The sequence below is a fragment of the Gossypium raimondii genome, chromosome 12 (assembly GCF_025698545.1).
Source record: "Gossypium raimondii isolate GPD5lz chromosome 12, ASM2569854v1, whole genome shotgun sequence".
Lineage (NCBI taxonomy): Eukaryota > Viridiplantae > Streptophyta > Magnoliopsida > Malvales > Malvaceae > Gossypium > Gossypium raimondii.
Window position 1 is genome coordinate 47,589,862 of NC_068576.1, and position 23,088 is coordinate 47,612,949.

Genomic DNA, 23,088 nt, shown 5'->3' on the forward strand with positions numbered 1-23,088 from the left:
ATTGATTCTTTGTAACTCATTAGTATTGATTTTAGTTTGTAAATTAGCTTTTCCAGATGTACAATGTTATTTCGTTATCCATTCAAAATATTACAAGTGTCAAAATCAATTTATCCAAAAATCTTCAAAATACTCGAAGTTTGGAATCCTTGAGAGAATTGAGCCCTAACGTATTGGGTTCCAATTTTCCTCGTCGAGTCTAAATAATCGAATTTTCTTTGACATACGAATTTCAAATAAAAACTCATTCTCGGGAATTCGACACGTTGTTTCCTAACGCATTGGATATGACATGTTGTTTTCTCGAGGCGAGGATTTTTTCTAATAAATGAAAATTAAGGCAATATTTGATATTTAGGAGTTTTGTGAAACCGAGCCCTAACTTATTGTGTTTTGATTTTTGACCCGAATAATCAAATATCCTTCTCAAATGTATGGGTTTTTAAAGTTAAAAGATAAACTTAATTTTGAAGATTAAAAATGTGGCGCCCTAACTCACTGGGTGTGTCATTTTATTTCTTTGAAATAAGAGTGTTTTATTATTCAATTTATTCAAAATAAAAAGATCGTATTTTAAAATCTTTTCAAAATTTCGACATTAAGACATTAAACAATCGATTCGGTACCAATCTTGGGCGTTACGAGGGTGCTAACCCTTCCTCGTGCGTAATCGACTCCCAAACCCGTTTTTCTCAAAATTCGCAGACTTAAAACTATTTTCAAGGTGACCCGATCACACCTCTTTAAAAGGTCGGTGGCGACTCCCCTTTTTATTTTCAAAGTCGATCCCCGTTTTTTTTTTCAAGTTTAAAAATGGTTTCGACAGCTTGGCGACTCCACTGGGGACGCATTTAGAGAGTCAAGTCGTAAAATTGATTGTTTATTGTCTTATTATCGAAAATTGAAAATTTGATTTGAAAAATTTCGATCCTTTCTTTGCATTTGTTTGTATAATTACTGTTTTATACCTTGGCATCATATTGCATAAGACTGTTTAGTCTTGTCCTTTTATGTGGGAGTGAGAAACTAGTCCTTCGTGAGGTTTTCGCCTCTGTGCAGGATAGTGGATCACTTCCGGGATAAATCCGTACCTATGTCTTCGTGAGATTTTCATCTCCGTGCAGCCATAGGAAAATGTATTCCCCTAAACCGAACTCGGTCTGTATGAGCTTATAATAGGTGAAGATCGAGGAATCTGTTGGTTTGGGTACCTTGACTTTAGAACCAACCCTCATATAGTGGACTTATGAACTTAACCTAGGTAGAGCCACTCCAAATCCCTAGTATTTACCTGATTAGGTACTTTTTGGTTTTCCGTGCTTGCTTATGTTTTGTTCTAACCCCTCTTGTTATGTTTTGATTATGATTACATTACATTGCATTTGTATCTTGGGAAAGAGATATTGAATCAAGTCCGATTACTAAATTAGAAAGCTTGTCATGGAATACGGATTCCTTGATAAAGTGGAAAATAATACGACTTCTCGAATATTTTCTGAGAAACACAAGAATGAAGATGGAAGAGTTCGTGACCCTGCTTCGTGGCCTGAGGATTCAAGGCGATTGTCTAAGAGCCTTTGACATTCCAATTCCCTTAAAGAAGCTGACGAGCCTTATGAAAATGGGCAGGTGATGGATCGCGACTAAGATCAAGAAAAAGAGCTAGCAATGGCATCTATTGGCGAGATTACCTCAAACATACGCATGAAGAAGAAGATAGATGTTGCTTCTTGGAATATGAGGGTGAGGCCGTACATGTATCCGTTTTATGTAAAGGAATTTACTTTCTAGAAAAGTTTCCTAAATGTAATTGAATCAGAATCAACGTCTCTGTAGGCATGCATTTCATGCATTCACATTACATGCATTAAAGTCCATTGAAAGGGTCTAATTGAGAAAAATTATTTCAGCTAATCTGGAAACCGACAAAAGCTCACCCATTAAGCATCCTTACGGTACTCGTCGCAAAACTAAGGAAATGGATCAAAGACTAGAGAAATTAGAGCAAATGCAAAAAGATATGCAAGAGCGGTTACAAGTACAAATGCAAGAGCGACTAGATAAAATTCAAGAAGACATAACGGAAAAATTGATCAAGGCTCAAAAAGATGCGATGGCTGAATTGACCCACCTACTGACTAAAGATGTAAATAAGGAGAAGGGTCCTATGGTTAATGATGAATGAGAAGATAAGGATAGACCTATCTATCCTCTAAGCTTTACGCCTCTACATGCGCAGATTCAGACCGAGGTACCTCCGCGCAGATCCTCTATTTCAATTGAGCCTCAGCGGTTCCAAACTGATGTTTCAATACGGATGAACTTTCAGGCTGGATCAGGTTCTAATCCTAGAGATAACCTAGTGAATCTTGTTATTCCTGATTTCGATGAAATGGCTGAAAAAGAGAAGGCAAACGTCGAATTGTCAAAATAATAGGAGGATAGGTGTAAATGGTTGGAAGAAAAATTCAAAGCCCTAGAAAGCGCCGATAGTCACCATGGAATCGATGCGAAAGATCTGAGCTTAGTTCCAGACTTAGTACTCCATCACAAGTTTAAGATGCCTGAATTTGAGAAATATAGTGGGACCAGTTGCCCAGAAGCTCATATCACAATGTTCTATAGAAGGATGACTGGCTATATTAACAATGATCAGCTGCTAATACACTACTTCCAAGACAGTTTGGTAGGGGCAGCGTCCAAATGGTACAATCATTTGAGCCGCACCGAGATTGGTTCATGGAGGGACCTAGCACAGGCATTCATGAAACAATACGGTCATGTAACGGATGTGGTTCCCGATAGAATCACCTTGCAAAACATGGAAAAGAAATCGAGCAAAAGTTTTAGGCAGTATGCACAGAGGTGGAGGGAGGTTGCAATCTAGGTTCAACCACTCCTCTCAGAGAAAGAGATGACAATGCTCTTCATCAATACGCTGAAGGCCCCGTTCATTACGCATATGTTAGGAAACGCAACAAAAAGCTTTTCTGACATAGTTATGAATGGTGAAATGATCGAGAAAGCTATAAGAGCTGAAAAAATTGAGGCGGAATAGAGTGATAAGAGGTCAACCCCAATGAGAAGAGAAAATGAGGTAAGTAACACAGGTTACTCAAGGTCAGTAAGTCATCCAAGTAAAGGGGTCATTAGCCAATAAGGTTCATCAAGACAAGAATCTTATGTGAAACAAGGCACTGAGAACCTCCAGTTCACGTCAATTCTGATGTCGTATAAGGAGCTGTATCAAAGCTTATTCAACGCGCGCATTGTTGCCCCCTCTACACAAAGCCTCCACAGCTTCCATACCCTAGATGGCACGACGCAAATGCACAATGCGAATATCATGCGGAAAATAAGGGGCATTCCATAGAAAACTGCATTGGCCTTAAGAAACTGATTGAAAGGCTTATCAGTATGGGCGTCGTTAAATTTGATGATTTCTCCAGTGCGGAAAATCCATTACCCAATCATAATTGATAAGTGGAGTGAATGCAATGCACAAGAAACTGAAGAAGGGACCTTGTTAGATATCCGCCCTTATAAATATAGAAGTGTTCTAAGCAATTCGACTGCGGAAGAAAACCCTATAGTCTCTAGAGCTTTTTTAAAGTAATGTTTAGAACATTTTGTTGTTTTTAGCCTAAAAATGATAGAAATTCCTTTGTGAAATAGGCTTATGTCTGAACGTTATTATTTTAATGAAGTACATCTTTGCGACCACTTTTGAGCCAATATTATTTCATTCTTTTTGAATAATTATTTCTAATTATTTCATTCTTTTGGATTTTCTTCCAGATCATTCATTCATAATCATATGGTATTATTAACATTCTTTTGTATATTCTTTGGTACTTGCTATGGGTCATCAGATATCAATGACATGAATGACACTGCTACAGACTCAGATTTTCCTCTTGAGCGAGGCATGTGTTTAGACGGATCTCATGGCTTTGGAAATGACATAGATCGTAGCTTATCTCCGAACTTGTCGAGGATGGTGGAAAAAGAGGATAAACAGATCCTACCTCTCAAGGAATTAAAAAAATTGTGACCTTGGTAAAGATTAAAATTGACCTGACCTCAAAAATGAAGCAAGACCTTGTTTAAAGATGTCTTTGTAGGATCATACCAGGATATGCCGGGTTAAGCGCTGATAATTAAATCTGCGCAACAACACAATGACAAAATTTGCAGTGTGAATGACGCAATGAAAATTTTTTGCCAGGGCAATGCCTTTCTTGATTAACCCAATATAGCTTTGCCCGTTTGAAGTCAAGTTTCTATCTCTTCAAGTTTTGTTGGATTTTATCCTGATTGAAAAGGATAATTCAAAATTTTTTATCGTAGTTTCGCCCCAAAAGGCTATATGAAAGAAACCTGATACCAAAGAGGGTTTTTCACATACAAGATGAAAGTGAGAAATCTTATTTATAAAAACATTGATTCTGATCGAAAGGGTTCAGATTCAAAAACAAAACAAAAATCAAAATCAAAAAAGAGAAGAAAAATAAAAATAAAAAACAAAGGTCAAAATGAAAATGAAAATGAGAGAAGAAAAGAGAAAAAAGAAAAGAAAAGGAGAGGCCAAGGCGAAAACCCCAAAATGGCGCTTTGTGACCAAATGTGATTTTGAGTTGAAAACCCGAAAAGGACGACTTAAATTTCGAGCAAAATGGGGCATGGACATCACTATTATCGAAAACTTCTAATAGGCATTGCTTCACTATTGAGATAATTAATTACTTCATTAAATGGATAGAGGCTACTGCATGCGTCAATGTCATCGCATGCCGATATAGAATTCCAGAGAGGATGGTATTAGAAATTGCATTGAACTTGAATGACAGCACGATAGCTGAGGGCTGTAATCAGTTCAAAATCAGACACCACGGTTTCTCACCGTACTGCAAGATAATGGATTTTTAAAAAAATGAAATGAAAAATGAAAAAATGAAAAGTAAAATGGAGAGGCTAAAGGGAAAACCCGCAAAGGGCGCCTTAGGCCAAAAGGGATTTGAGTTGAAAACCCAAAAAGGACGGCTCAAATACTGATCAGAATGGGGCATGAGGTGATTTAAGCTGCTCAAGTTTTGATCATATTGGGGCATGTGGTGATCTTGCTATGCCTGAATCAACAGGAAAAGATAGGTGACATCTTGGGGTATCGACAGAGCATTGTAGATCTCCTAAACACGTGTCCAACTCAAAAGGGTCTTCAGAAAGTTTGTACAGAGAAGTTCAAGCTACGATATCTGGGGCACCCAATTCTCATATTATTTGTTGTTCTTGGAATACCTTTTTCTTTTCCAAGATATACATTCCCAATTGTCATCCTTCTTTACTATTTTCGATAATTTGTTCTTTCGAGCTATGCTCAGAACCAACTTTATTCTTACCCATTGTTATGACATTTTTTTCAAACATGTTGCATTGGAATAATGATTAATGGACTAATAAAACTTTCACAAAGGAAGTTTGCATATTACTCTGAAAAGTTTCTAAATAATATAGGAGCCTGAAACAGGACTATTGTTTAGAACACACCAAGTTTAAAGGTTGGAAATTTGAGAAGGATTAGTCTAAATTTAGACTTTCTCTTTGGATTTTTGTCAAATACATTAAGTGACAAGATGCCACATTGGTGATAAAGCTTAAGTAAACAAGCAAGCAATGATTACCAGGCAAGAGGAAGAGGTTACCTCGGAGAAGAGAGCTTTCATCTACGCATAAGTCTTTGGTATGACACCCTGAGAATGGTGTAAGAAATCGGAACGATTCAGATCCTATATCCACGAATTGTGATAAAAGAGGACCGAGGAAAAGCCACATATTTCTACCCTTGGATTACAATGGGAGAATGATGGTACATTTTTTTGTGCCTCAGTGGATTAAACTTTAAGGTTTACAGTGGGGAGCAACCTGGCTAAATGTTTCTTCAGAAAACGCCAGTCGAGAAGGAAGGTGTTACAACACTTAGGTGATAAGGCCTTAATAAACTTCGAGTAATGACAACCTAAGCGGGATCATTCTCGAAAAAATAAAATTCTGCATTTATGCAAACACCATTCACACATGTCTAGTTAGGAGCATTTGATTCATTTTGATCATACCATCCTAATCATTAGGCATAATTAAGTTCATTATACAGGTCATGTTCCCCAGAGAACAGATCAGTGAAGATAGCAGATCTTGTCTTCCTGCGTTAACAGTGAAGCAGATCGAAAACAAAGCCTTGCCTCCATCGGTTGTAGTGGAACTGGTTAAAGAAGCAGATCTAGCCTTTCTGCATTAACAGCGAAGCAGATAAAAAACAAAGCCTTGCCTCCATCGGTTATAGTGGAGCTGGTTAAAGAAGCAGATCTTGCCTCCCTGCATTAACAGCGAAACAGATCGAAAACAAAGCTTTGCCTCCATCGGTTGTAGTGGAGCTGGTTAAAAAAGTAGATCTTGCCTTCCTACATTAACAGCGAAGTAGATCGAAAATAAAGCCTTGCCTCCATCGGTTGCAGTGGAGCTGGTTAAAGAAGCAAATCTTGCCTTCCTACATTAACAGCAAAGCAGATCGAAAACAAAGTCTTGCCTCCATCGGTTGTAGTGGAGCTGGTTAAAGATAGCAAATCTTGCCTTCCTGTATTAACAGTGAAGCAGATCGAAAACAAAGCCTTGCCTCCATCTGTTGTAGTGGAGCTGGTTGAAGATAGCAGATCTTCTCCTTCTGCGTCGACAGTGAAGCAGATTGAAGATTACAAGTCCTATGTCCCTGACCAGCAGTGGAATAGGTTGAAAATTACAGATCTTATCTCCCTAAGCAGTAGTGGAGCAGATCGCATTAGGTCTTATCTCCCTGAAGTTGCAGTGGAGCAGACTGAGAAAACAAGTCTTATCACCCTGAAGTCACAGTGGGGTAGACTGAAGAAGCAAATCTTATCTCCCTGAGGTTGTGGTAAAGCAGATTAAATTCGATAATCCTATCTCCTTGAAGTTGTAGTGGAGCGGATTGAAGTAATAAGATCTTATCTCTCTGAAGTTGCAGTAGAGCAGATCGCATCAAGTATTGCCGACTAGAGACAGCAAATTTCGTTCTTTGAGAAACTACAAGTTTCAAATCCTATCTCGCCGATGTTGCGGTGGAGTGGATCGAAGCGCCAATTTCTATACCTCTGAAGATGCAGTAGGATGGAATAGAGCCACTTGAAGAAGAACAGCACCAAGGTCCAAGCACGACCGGGCAAAATTGGTCATCTTTAGTCTTTGCTATATTCTCGTTACACGACAATGAGCAAAGAGGGGCAGCTGTAATAGGCTCAATTTGCCTGGGCCTGATACAGATAATATTAAACCCAAAATATACAAATATATATATAAATAAAATGTCCAATAATGTCCATTTACATCTAAAACCCGCTAAGCCCAATACCAGCCCAATACCTAAACTACCCAAACACTGTCACAAGCCCCATCTAGCCCAAACACTGGCCCAACCTAGCCCGGTTGCATAAACCCTAGCCCAACAGGCCCGCAACATAAACACTTTAGCAAACCCTAGGGCGCCGCTCCTGCTCTACCCAGCCCCAACGCCGCACGCCTCCTCACGTGCGCCTCCGTATCCTCTGCTTTAGCGCTGCACGAGTCACTCCCCACGCACGTAGCAGCACTCACACAAGCTGCGCCACCCCCGTACACCTGCAGAAAGGACAAAACAAACACAACAAAACAAAAAAAATGAAAAAAACAGAGAAGGTAGGAAAATAAGGCAGAAAGAAAAAAATAATGTATTTTCAATTCGGCTATAAAGCCATTTTTCTTTAGAATTTGAAAAAAAAGACCCCACGCATATTATACAAAAAATATCAATACAGAGAAGGGGATCTTCTTTTTTTACACGCATACTGTATCAAAAAATCAATAAAAAAGAAGGTGATTTTTGAATCGGGTTTCTGGGTTTTCTTAAGTTTTTTTTTTCCTTTTTACTTTTTTTGGTTTTCTTTTCGGCTTTGTTTGTTTTTTTGAATAAAGAATAAAAAGAGTTAAAGGAAGAGAGGTTACCTGGGGGCGAGATCCTGGCTCTCTCCGTCAGCATCAAAGGTTGGGCTGGGATTGGAAGTCGTCCGGATGGCCTTTAAGCAAAGCGGCGCAGGGAGCCTATTTTAGGCTAGGTTTCTGTTTTGAAGAAATGAATGGTATTAGGGTTATTTTGTTTTTTTAAGCAGGGTAATAAACGGCGTCGTTTAATGTCGATCTGATGGCTTTGAAAACAGCGTCGTTTGAGGACTATAACCCGCGCAGGTGACCCGACCCGGGGAGGATCTGCGCATTCTGACTTATGGGTTTATTTGCGCTAGGAGTCCCTTTTGTTTTGTTTAATTTCGATCTGATTTCCTTGTTTCTTTCTTAATCTGCACCACATATTTGTTTTTGTTTACACTTGGATCCCTTTTTAAACGGTGTTGTTTTATGGGTTTGGTTTTGATTATTTATTTTTCTGCGTTTATTTGCTAGTCTAGTCCCGCAATATTAGGTCAGATTTCAATTTAGTGCATGTTGGTTTTATTTTTCTTTTCATTTATTTTTAATATCAGATTTTAAATATATTTAATCCTATTTTGACATATATAAAAAAAAATTAGTATTATTTTAACATTTAGCTTTTGATGGTTTTTTTTAAATTTTACTATTATTATTGTTTAAAATAACAAGTTATTATTTTATATTATTGGTTATACTATTTTAATTCATCATGCAATAATATTTTTTATTCGTTTTAGGAAAATGTTGATATATTATTGTTTAATTTATTATTCATTTATATACATTTTGACAATTTGATATAATTTACATGTATATTTTGATGTTTTATCTTTGTTTTTTTTTAAATTTATCATTTTAATATATTATATATCAAATTTTTACATAATAATATTTTTTATACTATTCTTCATATACGCATAAATTATTAGTTATTTTAAAAATATGTGTTAGTACTAGGATATTAGATATTATTAAGATTATGGATTTCAAGAGTTTTAATATGTTTATGTATGTATTTTAAATCGATTTTACTTATATGTAATTCATTTTTCTTTAAAAAGAATAGAATTTACTTATTTATGAAATTTATATATATGTATGTGTATGGTATGTTTATATGGTTATGTTGTATACTATCTTTGAGAAATTAATAAACGTATATTAGTTGTTACGAATTCGTTTTAAAATATTGTTCTATAATGCTATTATCATTTTTATGTCAAGTCTATTTTAAGTTCATGTATAATATAGGTTTGTTGCCCTTATGTATTTTGCATTGTTTATTTTTATTTTATTGATTCTTTGTAACTCATTAGTATTGATTTTAGTTTGTAAATTAGCTTTTCCCGATGTACAATGTTATTTCGTTATCCATTCAAAATATTACAAGTGTCAAAATTAATTTATCCAAAAATCTTCAAAATACTCGAAGTTTGGAATCCTTGAGAGAATTAAGCCCTAACGTAATGGGTTCCAATTTTCCTCGTCGAGTCTAAATAATCGAATTTCTTTGACATGCGAATTTCAAACAAAAACTCATTCTCGGGAATTCGACACTTTGTGTCCTAACGCATTGGATATGACATATTGTTTTCTCGAGGCGAGATTTTTTCTAATAAATGAAAATTAAGGCAATATTTGATATTTAGGAATTTTGTGAAATAGAGCCCTAACTTATTGGGTTTTGATTTTTGACCCGAATAATCAAATATCCTTCTCAAATGTATGGGTTTTTAAAGTTAAAAGATAAACTTAATTTTGACGATAAAAAATGTGGCGCCCTAACTCACTGGGTGTGTCATTTTATTTCTTTGAAATAAGAGTGTTTTATTATTCAATTTATTCAAAATAAAAGGATCGTATTTTAAAATCTTTTCAAAATTTCGACATTAAGATATTAAACAATCGATTCGGTACCAATCTTGGGCGTTACGAGGGTGCTAACCCTTCCTTGTGCGTAACCGACTCCCGAACCCGTTTTTCTCAAAATTCGCAGACCTAAAATTATTTTCAAGGTGACCCGATCACACCTCTTTAAAAGGTCAGTGGTGACTCCCTTTTTTATTTTCAAAGTCGATCCCCGTTTTATTTTTCTAGTTTAAAAATGGTTTCGACAAGGATCTTTTTCGTAAAGTTACCAAATAAGTCAATATGCCTAAAATAAATAACATTGTGAATAAATTGGCTAAAGTATCTGGAAGGTCCTTATAGTATATAGATCTCATCAAATTAATCTCTATTTTTAAATAGGTCAATTTAATCTATATATTATTAAAAGAATCGAATAAGTTTATATTTTAATAGAATTAACATTTAATATATTGAAAATTACTTTTCAATTTCAATTTAATTCCATTTACAGAATCATAAAAATTTTATTATTTAAATTTTTATTAATATATGAACTAAATTAATTAATTTGAGCCGACAGATTTACGAAATTAATTAAAATAGAGTGAATGAGAGTGAGATGATTGGTGGAAGTAATTGTTTAATTATAAGTAGCGTGACATAGGAGGTGACGGCTTTTAATGTTAATCATTCTGGAAGACTGTTGACCCACCGTTTTTTTTTTTGTTTGACCAATCACTCCAGCCTTGTTGGCAGGGCTGCATCTCCCTCCTTTATCTCCTCCTAAATTTCTTTCTTTACCCCTTTCATCCTAAAATTCCACTAAATATATTTCAAATTTTATTAATTGTATTTACATAATATTAGCCTAATTATTTTTTCAATAAATTTATCAATTGATTCATCTTTTAATATTAGCACATGGTTGTAAAAATAATTTTTTTAAATGTCATGTATAATATTTTTAAGAGTTGAGAAATTACTTTGAGAGTTTCTTTTTGTTATTTTAAAAATTAGAAAAAAATATAAACAGAAGAAAGTTTGAGCCCATTTTTTTAAAATTTTTACATTTATTCTTTACCTTTAAATTAAAGTCTTTGCTTTTAATATCAATTATATATATTTGTTAAACAATTTTTTTTCATGAGTATCCCATAATTTAGGATTTTTTTAAAATGTAAATTAAATTGCTTTGTGAATAAATTATTTTATTATAAAATAAGAAAATTAAAAGAAAGTTCTATAAAAAGAAGACAACGAAAACAGAAACCACCGGTCACGTTGGGCAATGGCGATCATGAAATTGTAACAGCTCAAAGGGGACGGAGGCTTTTTCTTTTTATTTATTATTTTCCATTTTCTTTATTTCTTTATTTCACACCCCACGCCACCCCATTCTAGAAGCTCTGTATATTCTGATCAATTAAAAGTCTAATTCAGCTATTAGTACCTATTATTTTAGTATATTTGAAATTTAGTCCCTAGGCAGGGTTTGCAGTAGGAGTGTTCAAACTGTCAGCTCAGTTATTATTATTAACTAAATTATCCGTAATGTAAAAATCTTTAACAGTTGACTGAATCGAAATATTTTAGTTAATCCGATCGGTTAACCGAATTAACCAATATTTATATGTTTTGTCTTTTGATTAAAATAAGTATAAAACATATAAATATATATTACTAATATTCTTTTTTAATAGCTCAAAAATATCTTATATATAATATATATTATTTATTTCGATTAATATAAAATAATAGTTCAAAATATACCTTGCTTATTTGGAAAAAAAATACATTGCTAATATAAAAAATATTATATATAATATATATTATTTATTTAAGTTAATTCGGTTAATCACTCAATTTCGAATCGAATTAATCGATAACCGAAGTTTTAAAAAATCATTAACAGACCTCCAACTAAACTATGAACACTCCTAACTTGCAAGATGTGCGAGACACTACATCTAAGTGTTCATTGTTATAAACTCTGACTCAAACAGAGTTAATAGTGATGTTGAAAATTGTGTTGAAGATAAGTTATTTGCTTTATAGGGTTTTTTACCCAAATAATATTTAAAAAAAAAACTAAATGGCATGTTGCAAGAATTATGTACCAAAATGGTATATTCAAATGGGTGGAAGGTGGTGCATAGGCGACAACACCCTGATTCTGACACAATTTCGTTAAAAAAAAAGGGTATAGGCGTGTGATGCCTATCTGATAGGTGGCACAGTGACCCCTATCTGATAGGCGGCACACCTAGTATTCCCCCCACACTCCCCCATCCGGCTAATTTTTGTAAGGTATTATTGGGTTAAAAAGAACTATTAATGTATGTTTGTATTTATTTTATATTTTCATTCATTCATAATTTATTTTTAATGTTTATTGAAGTAAAAAAAACCTATTTATGTTATGTACAAAAAATATTTTTTTTATGTAATTTATTTGTTATGTGTGTTTTAGGTTGATTAGATTTATTTTTTATAAAATTTATTTGGCATGTTATTTTGATTATTTTAATATTTTATTTTTATTTTTATGTAGGTAAAAGATGAGACCATTGATATGGAATTTGTAATTTATGAGATAAATTAGGAATTAGTTTATATGTTCTAATTTTTTAAGATTTTATAACCGACAATAAGAGTTTATTGAGAATAATAGTTTATGTTTTTAAATTTTATTTTATGTTTTTGTAAATATTAAAATAAGATTTCTTTTGAAGTTCTATGCAAAAAATGATATTTTTGACAATAATTAAGTTGGCATGTTTTATACATATTATATTTTAAACCAAAACATTTTACTTATTATCATTTTAAAATAATAATAATATTCATATTTATTATGTATCATTTATGTTATGTTTTTGTTATATTTTTTATTGGCATGTTATTTTTATTATTTTAATATATTTTTTGTTTTTTATGTAGGTAAAAGATTAAACCATTGAGATGAAATTTGTGAATGAGACCATTAAGTTGGAGTTTGAGTTGGAATTTATAAGATATATTTATTTTGTTAATGTAGTATAGCAAAAAATATGATGTGGACAAAATTGTTTGGTATTTTTTTTGTAATTAAAAACAATATATAAAATTTAGATGTTTTAATAAATATTTAAAATGAGCTGGATAGGGGAGTGTGGGGGGGGGAATACTAGGTGTGCCGTCTATCAGATAGACACCACCAGTGCCGCCTATCAGATAGACACCACCAGTGCCACCTATCAGATAGACACCACACCTCTATACCTTTTTTTTAAACGAAATTGTGTTAGAATCAATTGTCTATGCACCACCCTCCACCCATTTGAACGTACTATTTTAGTACATAATTTTTGCAACATGCCATTTAAGTTTTTTTTTTTTTAATATTACTTAGGTAAAAAACTCCTGCTTTATACATCATTTCTTTTTCTTTGTTAATATTTTTGTGTCCGGATATTTTTACTAGATTTTTTTCTAGTTTATTCATTTTTCTTTCTTATTGATGTAATTCACGATGTTGTAATAATCGATGCCTCTAGCAATTAGTAATAACATTTAATGTTTTATTAAAAAATTCATTATATTTAATTATTGAAATCCAATTATTAAAACTTTGATTAAATCGGATAATGTGACATTAAAAAAATCACATGCCCAATTTAAAGCAGAAAGAAAATCATGTAAATAAGAAAAAAATCGACTTTCATCTTACTTCTCTCAAATAGTATTGAAAAATCTTATAATTTAAAATTCGTTACAAACATTATATTTAACATTTTAATTGCTTATTCAGTTTTCCATGTAATGTTAGTCACTGTGAGCAAACTTTTATTTTAAAAATACTACATAATTCAATTTATTAGAAGTGGTTTGACAATATTATTTAATTGGATCGTAATTATTAAATTAAGGAATAAATTTCAAAGACTAAAAGTAGAGAGACTAAAATTTAAATATGAAAAGAGTAGAGGATTGAAAGAAGAATTAGACGTAAATTAAATATCCATATGCACAAAATATACAAAAAGTTTGAATTTTATATTTGGAGCTAGTATTAATTTTCTTTTGTCTTGGCCTCCAAAAGGGAAAATCAAAATGCGCGTACATAGAACTCATAAAAAAAAAAAGAAAAAAAGAAAAAAAGAAAGCCATCAAAATCAAAGTCACCGTTCAAATCAAAGCTTCAGCTGAAGATACAGAAATAAAACGAGGAAAGAAAATTTATTCATGTAGTATCATCTGAACTTTCAACTTCCAATATTTTTCTTCGCTTCTTCGTTTTTGTGTGTTTTCAGTTGATGACCTCAATAACAGCGCCATCTTCCTAATATCTTGATTAAACAAAACCGTTTTAAATTTATATATTCTCCCTTCACCCTGTTTCTCAACACTTTCTCTTTTCAAGACTAAATCTTACATGCTTACATATATATATATATCCTTACATATTTGTATCTTTAATGTAGTGTTTTCCTTTGTCCAAAGCTATCTATTTCTTCTTCTTCTCCTTCTCTCTCTCTCTCTCCTTAAAGTCTAAACCTTTATTCACTTTCTGCCTGGGGAAAATATTCTATTATTTATTTCTTTTATTTGTTCATTTTCTGGGACTTTGAGTTAAACAGCAACAACCAGGCTTTATCTGCGTTGGTCTTTTTTTTTTTTTTTGTAAACTGGGATCCTCTGCTTTATTTTATATAAATTTTCTTCTTCTTCTTATAGTTGAATGCATATGTACAAACATACCGTACATACACTGTTAGGGTGAAATTAAGATCAAAGGGGCACATATTAGGGGGGGGGGTGAAGAAATTAAAGCTGCATAAAGTTAATTAATTAATTTGTAGCTAAAGAGAGAAACAAGGAAAATGAGTGGTGGTAGGAGGAGAAAGGTGTTGATGAGCAGGATCTATGGGGTTGCATGTGGTAAAGCATCATTCAAGGAAGACCACTCCCAGATTGGGGGGCCGGGATTTTCCAGGATTGTTTATTGTAATGAACCAAATTCCTTGGAGGCGGGAACCCGTAATTACTCTGATAATTATGTCAGTACTACCAAGTATACCGTTGCTACATTCTTGCCCAAGTCCTTGTTCGAGCAATTCAGGAGGGTCGCCAACTTCTTCTTTTTGGTCACTGGTATTCTTTCCTTCACTGCTATTGCTCCTTATTCCGCTCTTAGTGCTATCGTCCCTCTCATCATCGTTATTGGCGCTACTATGATCAAAGAAGGTGTTGAGGATTGGCGCCGACAACAGCAGGTTTCACTCCCTTCTTTATTTACTTTATTACCTTCTTTCTTTTCGCTTTGCTGCTGCTGCTGCTTCATTTCTTTTTAGTTGCCACTTAAGGTGCCTGATAGTTGCTTCCCTTTGCACTCCTTATTTTTTACTTTCTCTATCATCTTTCCCTTTATGGAGTCCATAAAATATATAGTCATTTATAGAAAGGGCTTCTTAAATAGTTTACATGATTGTAAGTGCTTCCATTTGCCTAATATAATTGTGCCAAGTGCATTTAGGCCTTTAAAAAGGATCAGAACATATTCTTCAATAGCTTCTTCCTTTTTCTGGATCTCTAGGCCTTCTTGATTGCCATAAAATACATCTATCTTTCACTTTTAATTTTTCCTTTTGGTATATCGAGTTGTTTTAACTAAGCTATGTGTAACTCAATTCTCTGTCTTCCTTAAATATTGGTCTTCGTTGGTGCCATAGACATTGAACTTTCTTTACACTACTATCTTGCTGCTCGTTAGATTGAGCCAGATGCATCTTAGAACTGCAAAATTAGCTTATACGTAAAGTTTCCATAACCTGATTGTTTTCTTTGTTCTAAAATTTCTTGTTCAATCTGGAATTTCTTCAGGATATAGAGGTGAACAACAGAAAGGTAAAAGTTCATCAAGGTGATGGCAACTTTCATCATACTGAATGGAAGAATCTTAGAGTGGGAGATATTGTAAAGGTGGAGAAAGATGAATTCTTTCCAACAGACCTCATCTTGCTTGCATCCAGTTACGAGGATGCAGTCTGTTATGTTGAGACCATGAACCTTGATGGAGAAACAAATTTGAAACTCAAACAAGCACTAGAGGTAACTTCATCCTTACATAATGACTATAACTTTCGGGACTTTAAAGCTATTGTTAAATGTGAGGACCCAAATGCAAATTTGTACTCATTTGTTGGAACCATGGAGTTTGAAGAGCAGCAACATCCCCTTTCTCCTCAACAACTTCTCCTTCGAGACTCAAAACTCCGAAATACAGATTACATATATGGGGCGGTTGTCTTCACTGGTCATGACACGAAGGTCATGCAAAATGCTACAGACCCTCCTTCTAAGAGAAGCAAAATTGAGAAGACAATGGATCGCGTTATCTACTTAATGTTTTTTATCGTTTTTATAATGGGATTTGTTGGTTCTATTTTCTTTGGGATTGCAACTGAAAATGACTATGAAGGTGGGAGGATTAAAAGGAGATGGTATCTTAGACCTGATAATGCCGAAATTTTTTTTGATCCTGAAAGGGCCCCAGTTGCAGCAATTTATCACTTCCTAACGGCTCTTCTTCTGTATAGCTACTTCATCCCAATCTCCTTGTATGTGTCAATAGAAATTGTTAAAGTTCTTCAGAGCATCTTCATCAATCAAGATAGTCACATGTATTATGAGGAGGCTGACAAACCAGCACATGCCCGTACCTCTAATTTGAATGAAGAGCTTGGCCAAGTCGACACAATACTTTCTGATAAGACGGGAACACTAACTTGTAATTCAATGGAGTTCATCAAGTGTTCTATTGCTGGTACAGCTTATGGCCGTGGTGTTACAGAGGTTGAGAGGGCTATTTATAGAAAGAAAGGTTCACCTGTGGTCCATGAACCAAATGGTCTCAACCATATTGAGGATTCTGCTGATGTAAACCCAGCCATTAAAGGTTTTAACTTTAAGGATGAAAGGATCATGAATGGTAATTGGGTTAATGAGCCTCGTGCAGATGTCATCCAGAAGTTTTTCCGTCTGTTAGCAATCTGTCATACTGCAATACCTGAAGTGGATGAAGAGAATGGAAATATTTCATATGAGGCGGAATCACCTGATGAAGCAGCATTTGTGATTGCAGCAAGAGTACTAGGTTTTGAATTCCACAATAGGACACAAACAAGCATCTCCTTACATGAGTTGGATCCTGTCTCTGGAAAGAGAGTTAACAGGTGAGAATCTCTTCGCATGCCTTAACCAAGTAGACCTTATGTCACCATGTTATCATCGTATGTTATTTTTCTGCATGTGACTAGTTGTAGGATCATCTTGGCATCACGTTCACCTGGCTCCTGAACCTTTTATAAGCATATAATAAGAACATATTGCTTTGTTTAACATCAAGAGAAAACAGATCAAACAAGAAATGCTTTGCAGCTGTCTTGCTAATCTTAAACTCTTATTTCTGATACAGGCTGCCTGAAAAATGGGTTTGTTTTCTTTTGAAATTTTAGGCACTTGATTGCATGAGGATACTAAGCTAAATACGAGTTTCATGTCACTGAAGCCTCATTCTGATGTAGAATTTTAATCTTACGTTCAATCTTCAAAAGATTCAGTTGGCCCTCTTAACTTGCATTATTATTTCATGTTCCCCCTATGTAACTAGTTAGTTGAACAGAAAGGAGACCAAATGTTTAAACATTACTCTTTGCACGTGTGACTTATAGTATATACTTGTCAGCATGCAGAGCTGTTGTTCTTAAAATTGGCTCTCTCATTTAAGAACATTTTGAGTGAATAATTTCCATTGTGCAGGTTATATAAACTTTTGAACGTTCTAGAGTTTGACAGCTCCAGAAAACGGATGTCTGTAATTGTGAGAGATGAAGAGGGAAAACTTCTTCTACTCTGCAAAGGTGCTGACAGGTTAGTATTTATAGATTAAATCGAACTTTTGTGGGTACCAATAACCCTTATTTCCTTTTTAGTTTCACTACAATATCATCCTAATGCTTTATTCTATGCAGTGTCATGTTTGAAAGACTGGCCAAGGGTGGTCGTGACTTTGAAGAGGATACTAGAGAGCACATGAATGAGTATGCTGATGCAGGCCTGAGGACCCTAGTCCTAGCATATCGTGAACTTTCAGAAAATGAATACGAGGTGTTTAATGAGAAAATGACTGAGGCAAAAAACTCAGTTAGTGCAGATCGCGAAACCTTAATTGATGGAGTTGCAGAAATGATTGAAAGGGATCTAATTCTCTTAGGGGCTACGGCTGTTGAGGACAAACTCCAAAATGGGGTAGGGTGGAATATGCATGTATAATCTAATCTTTCTGTAAGAGGCACAGCAGGGGACTTACGATTTTTCTCTTATTCCTACGTTATAGGTCCCTGACTGCATTGACAAACTTGCTCAAGCTGGGATTAAGCTATGGGTATTGACTGGAGACAAGATGGAGACAGCCATCAATATTGGGTATGCTTTCTGGGTTTGCCTTCTTCTGTTTCTGCTTTAAATAAAACCTGCTTTAATTAGCTTGCTTTGGTCTCTAACCTAAATTTATAAATTTGCAGTTATGCGTGTAGTTTGCTTAGACAAGGAATGAAGCAGATTATAATTAATTTAGACACTCCAGAAATCCAGTCATTAGAGAAAACTGGTGATAAGGATGCCGTCATCAAGGTAAAATGACTTAAATTCTTAATTATTTTTATAATTGTTTAGTTAGCTTTATTGAATCTAAATCTTAGCTTTTTAGAGCTTCTTAGTTCTATATGATAATGACATGTATTTCTGTACAATATAATGCTGCAATGCATGTGAGTATTATATTCTCTTTGTGCTACTGTTTATTTGATATGGTTTTTGTGCTTCATGAGTGTCTCTGCATGTGTATTTTCTATGTTTGTGCATCCAAGGATGTGTATATAATATTTGCATTATATGTCATTTTTTATAGTTATAATATTTGTATTATTGTTGATGGAATGATTTTTCTTTTAGGCGTCAAGAAAAAGTGTTATGGAGCAGATAGTTTCAGGAAAGTCTCAGGTGTCTGCATTGAGTGCAATATCCGAGGCTTTTGCCTTAATCATTGATGGGAAATCCCTCGCTTATGCTCTAGAGGATGATATGAAGAATATTTTTCTAGAGCTTGCTATTGGTTGTGCATCTGTAATTTGCTGCCGCTCTTCACCAAAACAAAAGGCATTGGTATGTTTTCATCTTTCCAGAGATTTTACGAAGTCAATTTAGAGTTGTCATATTTAGTCCTTGATTCAAGTAACTAATTATCTATTTTAAATGACAAAACTGAAATTCATAGGTTACAAGACTGGTAAAACTAGGAACTGGTAAAACAACGTTAGCCATCGGTGATGGCGCTAATGATGTGGGAATGCTTCAAGAAGCAGATATTGGAATTGGAATCAGTGGTGTGGAAGGAATGCAGGTATTTAATTGATTACTATCTCGAATTTGTTATTGGCATGGTGATTAAGAAAATATTCCAACTGTAGTGTTCTCAGTTTAAAGAATTTAAAATAAATAGATATTAATATATAGTTCTTTTAATTTTCTGAAGGATGTAATCACCTCAGTTTTCTGAGTTTTGTTATTATTGTCTAATGCAGGCAGTTATGTCAAGTGATGTCGCAATTGCTCAGTTCCGATATTTGGAGCGCTTGCTACTTGTTCATGGACATTGGTGTTACAGGAGAATTTCTTCAATGGTAATACACTCGTTTGTTGCTTTAGTCACTAGTGATTCATCAAGTTATTAAAACATTTGAAGTTGAAATTATCAACTTGACTTGCATGACAAGGTTGGTTATTCCTTCAAAGCCTAATTACTTTTTATTCTTGTGGTGCCAGATATGCTACTTTTTCTACAAGAATATTGCATTTGGTTTCACAATCTTCCTATACGAGGCGTACACATCGTTTTCAGCTCAACCTGCCTACAACGATTGGTATTTGACACTCTTTAACGTCTTCTTCTCATCGCTTCCAGTAATTGCTATGGGAGTTTTTGACCAGGACGTATCTGCACGGTTTTGTCTCAAGGTAGGTGGTTTTCTAGTCTTTATTCTTAGCAATAGCTAGTTATAGATTGCAAGAGATGGATGTTGTATTAACTGTCTCTATTGTACGTTTTATTGGCGGCAGTTTCCTCTGTTATACCAAGAAGGAGTGCAGAATGTTCTCTTCAGCTGGCGGCGCATAGTCAGCTGGATGTTTAACGGGTTTTACAGTGCCATAATCATCTTTTTCTTCTGCTCGAGAGCATTGGAGCAGCAGGCCTTCAATGATGAGGGTAAAACTGCTAGTAAAGACATTTTAGGGGGAACAATGTACACATGCATTGTGTGGGTTGTGAACCTGCAGATGGCCCTTTCAATTAGTTACTTCACCTTGATACAACATATTGTCATCTGGGGTACCATTGCATTCTGGTACGTGTTCCAATTGGCGTATGGTGCCTTGCCTGCTAGTTTTTCCACTGATGCCTACAGAGTGTTCGTTGAAGCTCTTGCCCCAGCTCCTTCATACTGGTTCATTACACTTTTTGTTGTCATTGCGACCCTCACTCCATACTTCTTGTACTCTGCTATTCAGATGCGCTTCTTTCCCATGTATCACGAAATGATACAGTGGATAAGACATGAGGGGCTATCCGATGATCCACTCTACTGTGAAATGGTGCGCCAAAGATCCATCCGCCCAACAACTGTGGGCTTCACTGCTCGGCGAGCAGCAAGCCGAAGACAATAAGATTATGGATGAGGTTATAAGTATTTATCAGCTGAATGGTTGATTCCTGTGGATGCTCCAAATCTGCCTGCATTATATGTAAACATCACTACACAGCTGGGGAGACCCATGTACAGATTCAGTATTTGCATGGCAGAATTTTACAGAGAGACAATGCGAGCATCCTGATGTTGTAAATCTTCATTCTTTACGGTGATCTTTGTTTTGTACCATAAATAATTCCTTTTTTCGGGAGATTTGTAACTAGTGCAGATGTTAGAATACTAGTTTAGGTTCTAGTTTTACAAATATTGCTACAGTTTCAGCTTCATTTTTTTATTTTTTTTCTCTGTTTAATAAAATAGATTCTTTTTTTTTTGTCATTAAATCTCTCAAGTTTTTTTTCAAAATGAAATTATAGGCTTTTTTTAGTATTATCATAATAACTCTCTATATAATATATATATATATATATATCTCTTTTAATCTATATTTATGGTTGATTATAGTAGTAAATTGATGTTTTAAATAAAATCATAATATATATATATATATAAAAATCCTATAATAAGTGTATGCATGTGATAATTATAGAGGTGTTTCAAGCGGCGGAAGAACTGAAAAATTACAAAAAAAAAAAACACAAAGTGTTTAAAGAAATATTCTCAAATATATTCAGTAACTTTGAATAAATGATTACAAATTAATCTAACAATATTAGACTTGAGTCTCATCCAAGTAGTGGGTTAGTCATGTCTAGAGGTGCTCATGGGTTAGGTCAGGGCGTGTTTAGGTTGGGTCTAAGTATGATATTAATTTACTTTATGCTTTCCTAAACCCAGCCCGATTCAAAAGTTGAGCCTAAATTTTTTTTAAACCCATCCATATTTACAAAAGACTAATCCAAGTCCATTTTAGGCCAGCCCAAATTATTTTTAATTTTTTTAAAATATTTATATTATATTATTTTAATTTTTTATATAGTATCTTAATATTATTTTAATGTTTACATTAGAGTAGTACTATATATTTAGTATAGGTTTATTTTTTTAATGTGTTTTAAATTACATAATATATAAAAACACCATAATATAAAGTATTATAAACTTAAAACGGGCTAAGATGGGCTTGAGCCTGACCCATATTTTAAACGGGTCTAATTTTTTTGTTCAAACTCATTTTTCGGGCCTAATATTTTTGAACAAATCTAGTCCTGTTGGACCGAATAACTCCAAGTGAATATGAAGGGTTTACAACGTGTGCATCAGTCGTAGGTTCTTTTGTGTGATCCGTGCATGACATGCTTGTGGAAACCACGTATTTAGAACACAAAGGTTTGTTTAAAAATAACATACAAAATAAATAATGAAACGTAGGGTTTTGACCTAATTAAAAATAACACATGAAAAATTTACGATATTAAAATGAAAAATTAGAATAAACTGTGAGTAAAATGAAACTTAAAACATAAATACATCATATTAATACCAACCCAGTTAAAGGGTTAAATAATAATATTAATAAATACACAATTGATGAAGATAATAAAGATTGCATAATGAAATTAAAAATATATAAAAATTTAAAATAAAACTTTAGTTGAACGGTAACTTTGAGATTTTACTAATATAATTTGTATGAATTCAAATCCCATCATACGAAATTTTGTTGTTTTATTAAATAATAAAAAACTAAAGTACCTTGATTAATTAATTTTCCTAACCGTGAGTTTAAATAAAACTATAGATTAACAAACTCTTATAATATTCTTATAATATTCAATCCAACAATAATTCTTATATTAGAATTATAAAACTTCTGGATAGAATTATGCGATTAAATTATAATTAAATAACAACCTTATATCATAATTAATTTTTTTTATAAAATCACTTAATTAAATAATAAATATAACTGTCAATTAAGCCTTATATTATGGAGAAAGTATTTGGGGTATGTGTAGGTAGAAGAAGTTGCTGCAACAGAGGCAAAAAGGGCAGCAAGTGAAAGGAGCTGCGGTATGTCCATTTAAAAGGGATAGTAAGTATGAAATTGCAGAAGCGTGGATGGAGAGCAGACCTAGACAGAGCTGATATGGTCTCAATCCTTGGATGCAGTTTGTTGAGGACTTAGACCTATGCTGTACAACAAAGGTATTGGATTGGGGGTTGACAGTAGGGATTTGTCAAGGGAGGCAAGGCAAGGCAGTTTGTTAGTGGAGCGGCTGTTGTCGTAGTTAATGTTTTGCTTGGATCTAAGTTAAACTTTGTTTGCTTTCTTTGGATAAATAAAAATCCAGATTTGATGTTTTTCATGTGTCAAATCTTGGGTAGTGAGATTAATGACATTAATAATACAAATTGCAGGTTGAGTTTGCAAACTAGCTACACCCTAGCTGGTAATAATACTATCCATACATGGCAGATTATTAAGAAGCTTCGAGGACACTTGGGTATCACATGA

General features: G+C 34.0%; 1 protein-coding gene across 1 annotated transcript; it reads left to right on the forward strand.

The window, feature by feature from the left end:
• The first annotated feature begins 14,058 nt into the window (after positions 1-14,058).
• Positions 14,059-21,013, forward strand: LOC105764593 (putative phospholipid-transporting ATPase 9). The gene is made up of 11 exons (XM_012583226.2): positions 14,059-15,137; positions 15,745-17,096; positions 17,683-17,793; positions 17,895-18,171; positions 18,260-18,348; positions 18,447-18,555; positions 18,877-19,086; positions 19,199-19,324; positions 19,506-19,604; positions 19,747-19,938; positions 20,041-21,013. The coding sequence occupies exons 1-11, from the start codon at positions 14,745-14,747 to the stop codon at positions 20,644-20,646; spliced, it is 3,564 nt and encodes a 1,187-aa protein (XP_012438680.1). The 5' UTR covers positions 14,059-14,744; the 3' UTR covers positions 20,647-21,013.
• Positions 21,014-23,088: the final 2,075 nt, after the last annotated feature.

Excerpts from the sequence above, each read along its gene's own strand:
- LOC105764593 (XM_012583226.2), top strand. The coding sequence starts at position 14,745 with ATGAGTGGTGGTAGGAGGAGAAAGGTGTTGATGAGCAGGATCTATGGG. Across the intron at positions 18,172-18,259 it reads AGGACAAACTCCAAAATGGG|GTCCCTGACTGCATTGACAA; the intron begins GTAGGGTGGAAT and ends CCTACGTTATAG. Across the intron at positions 19,325-19,505 it reads GTGGTGTGGAAGGAATGCAG|GCAGTTATGTCAAGTGATGT; the intron begins GTATTTAATTGA and ends TGTCTAATGCAG.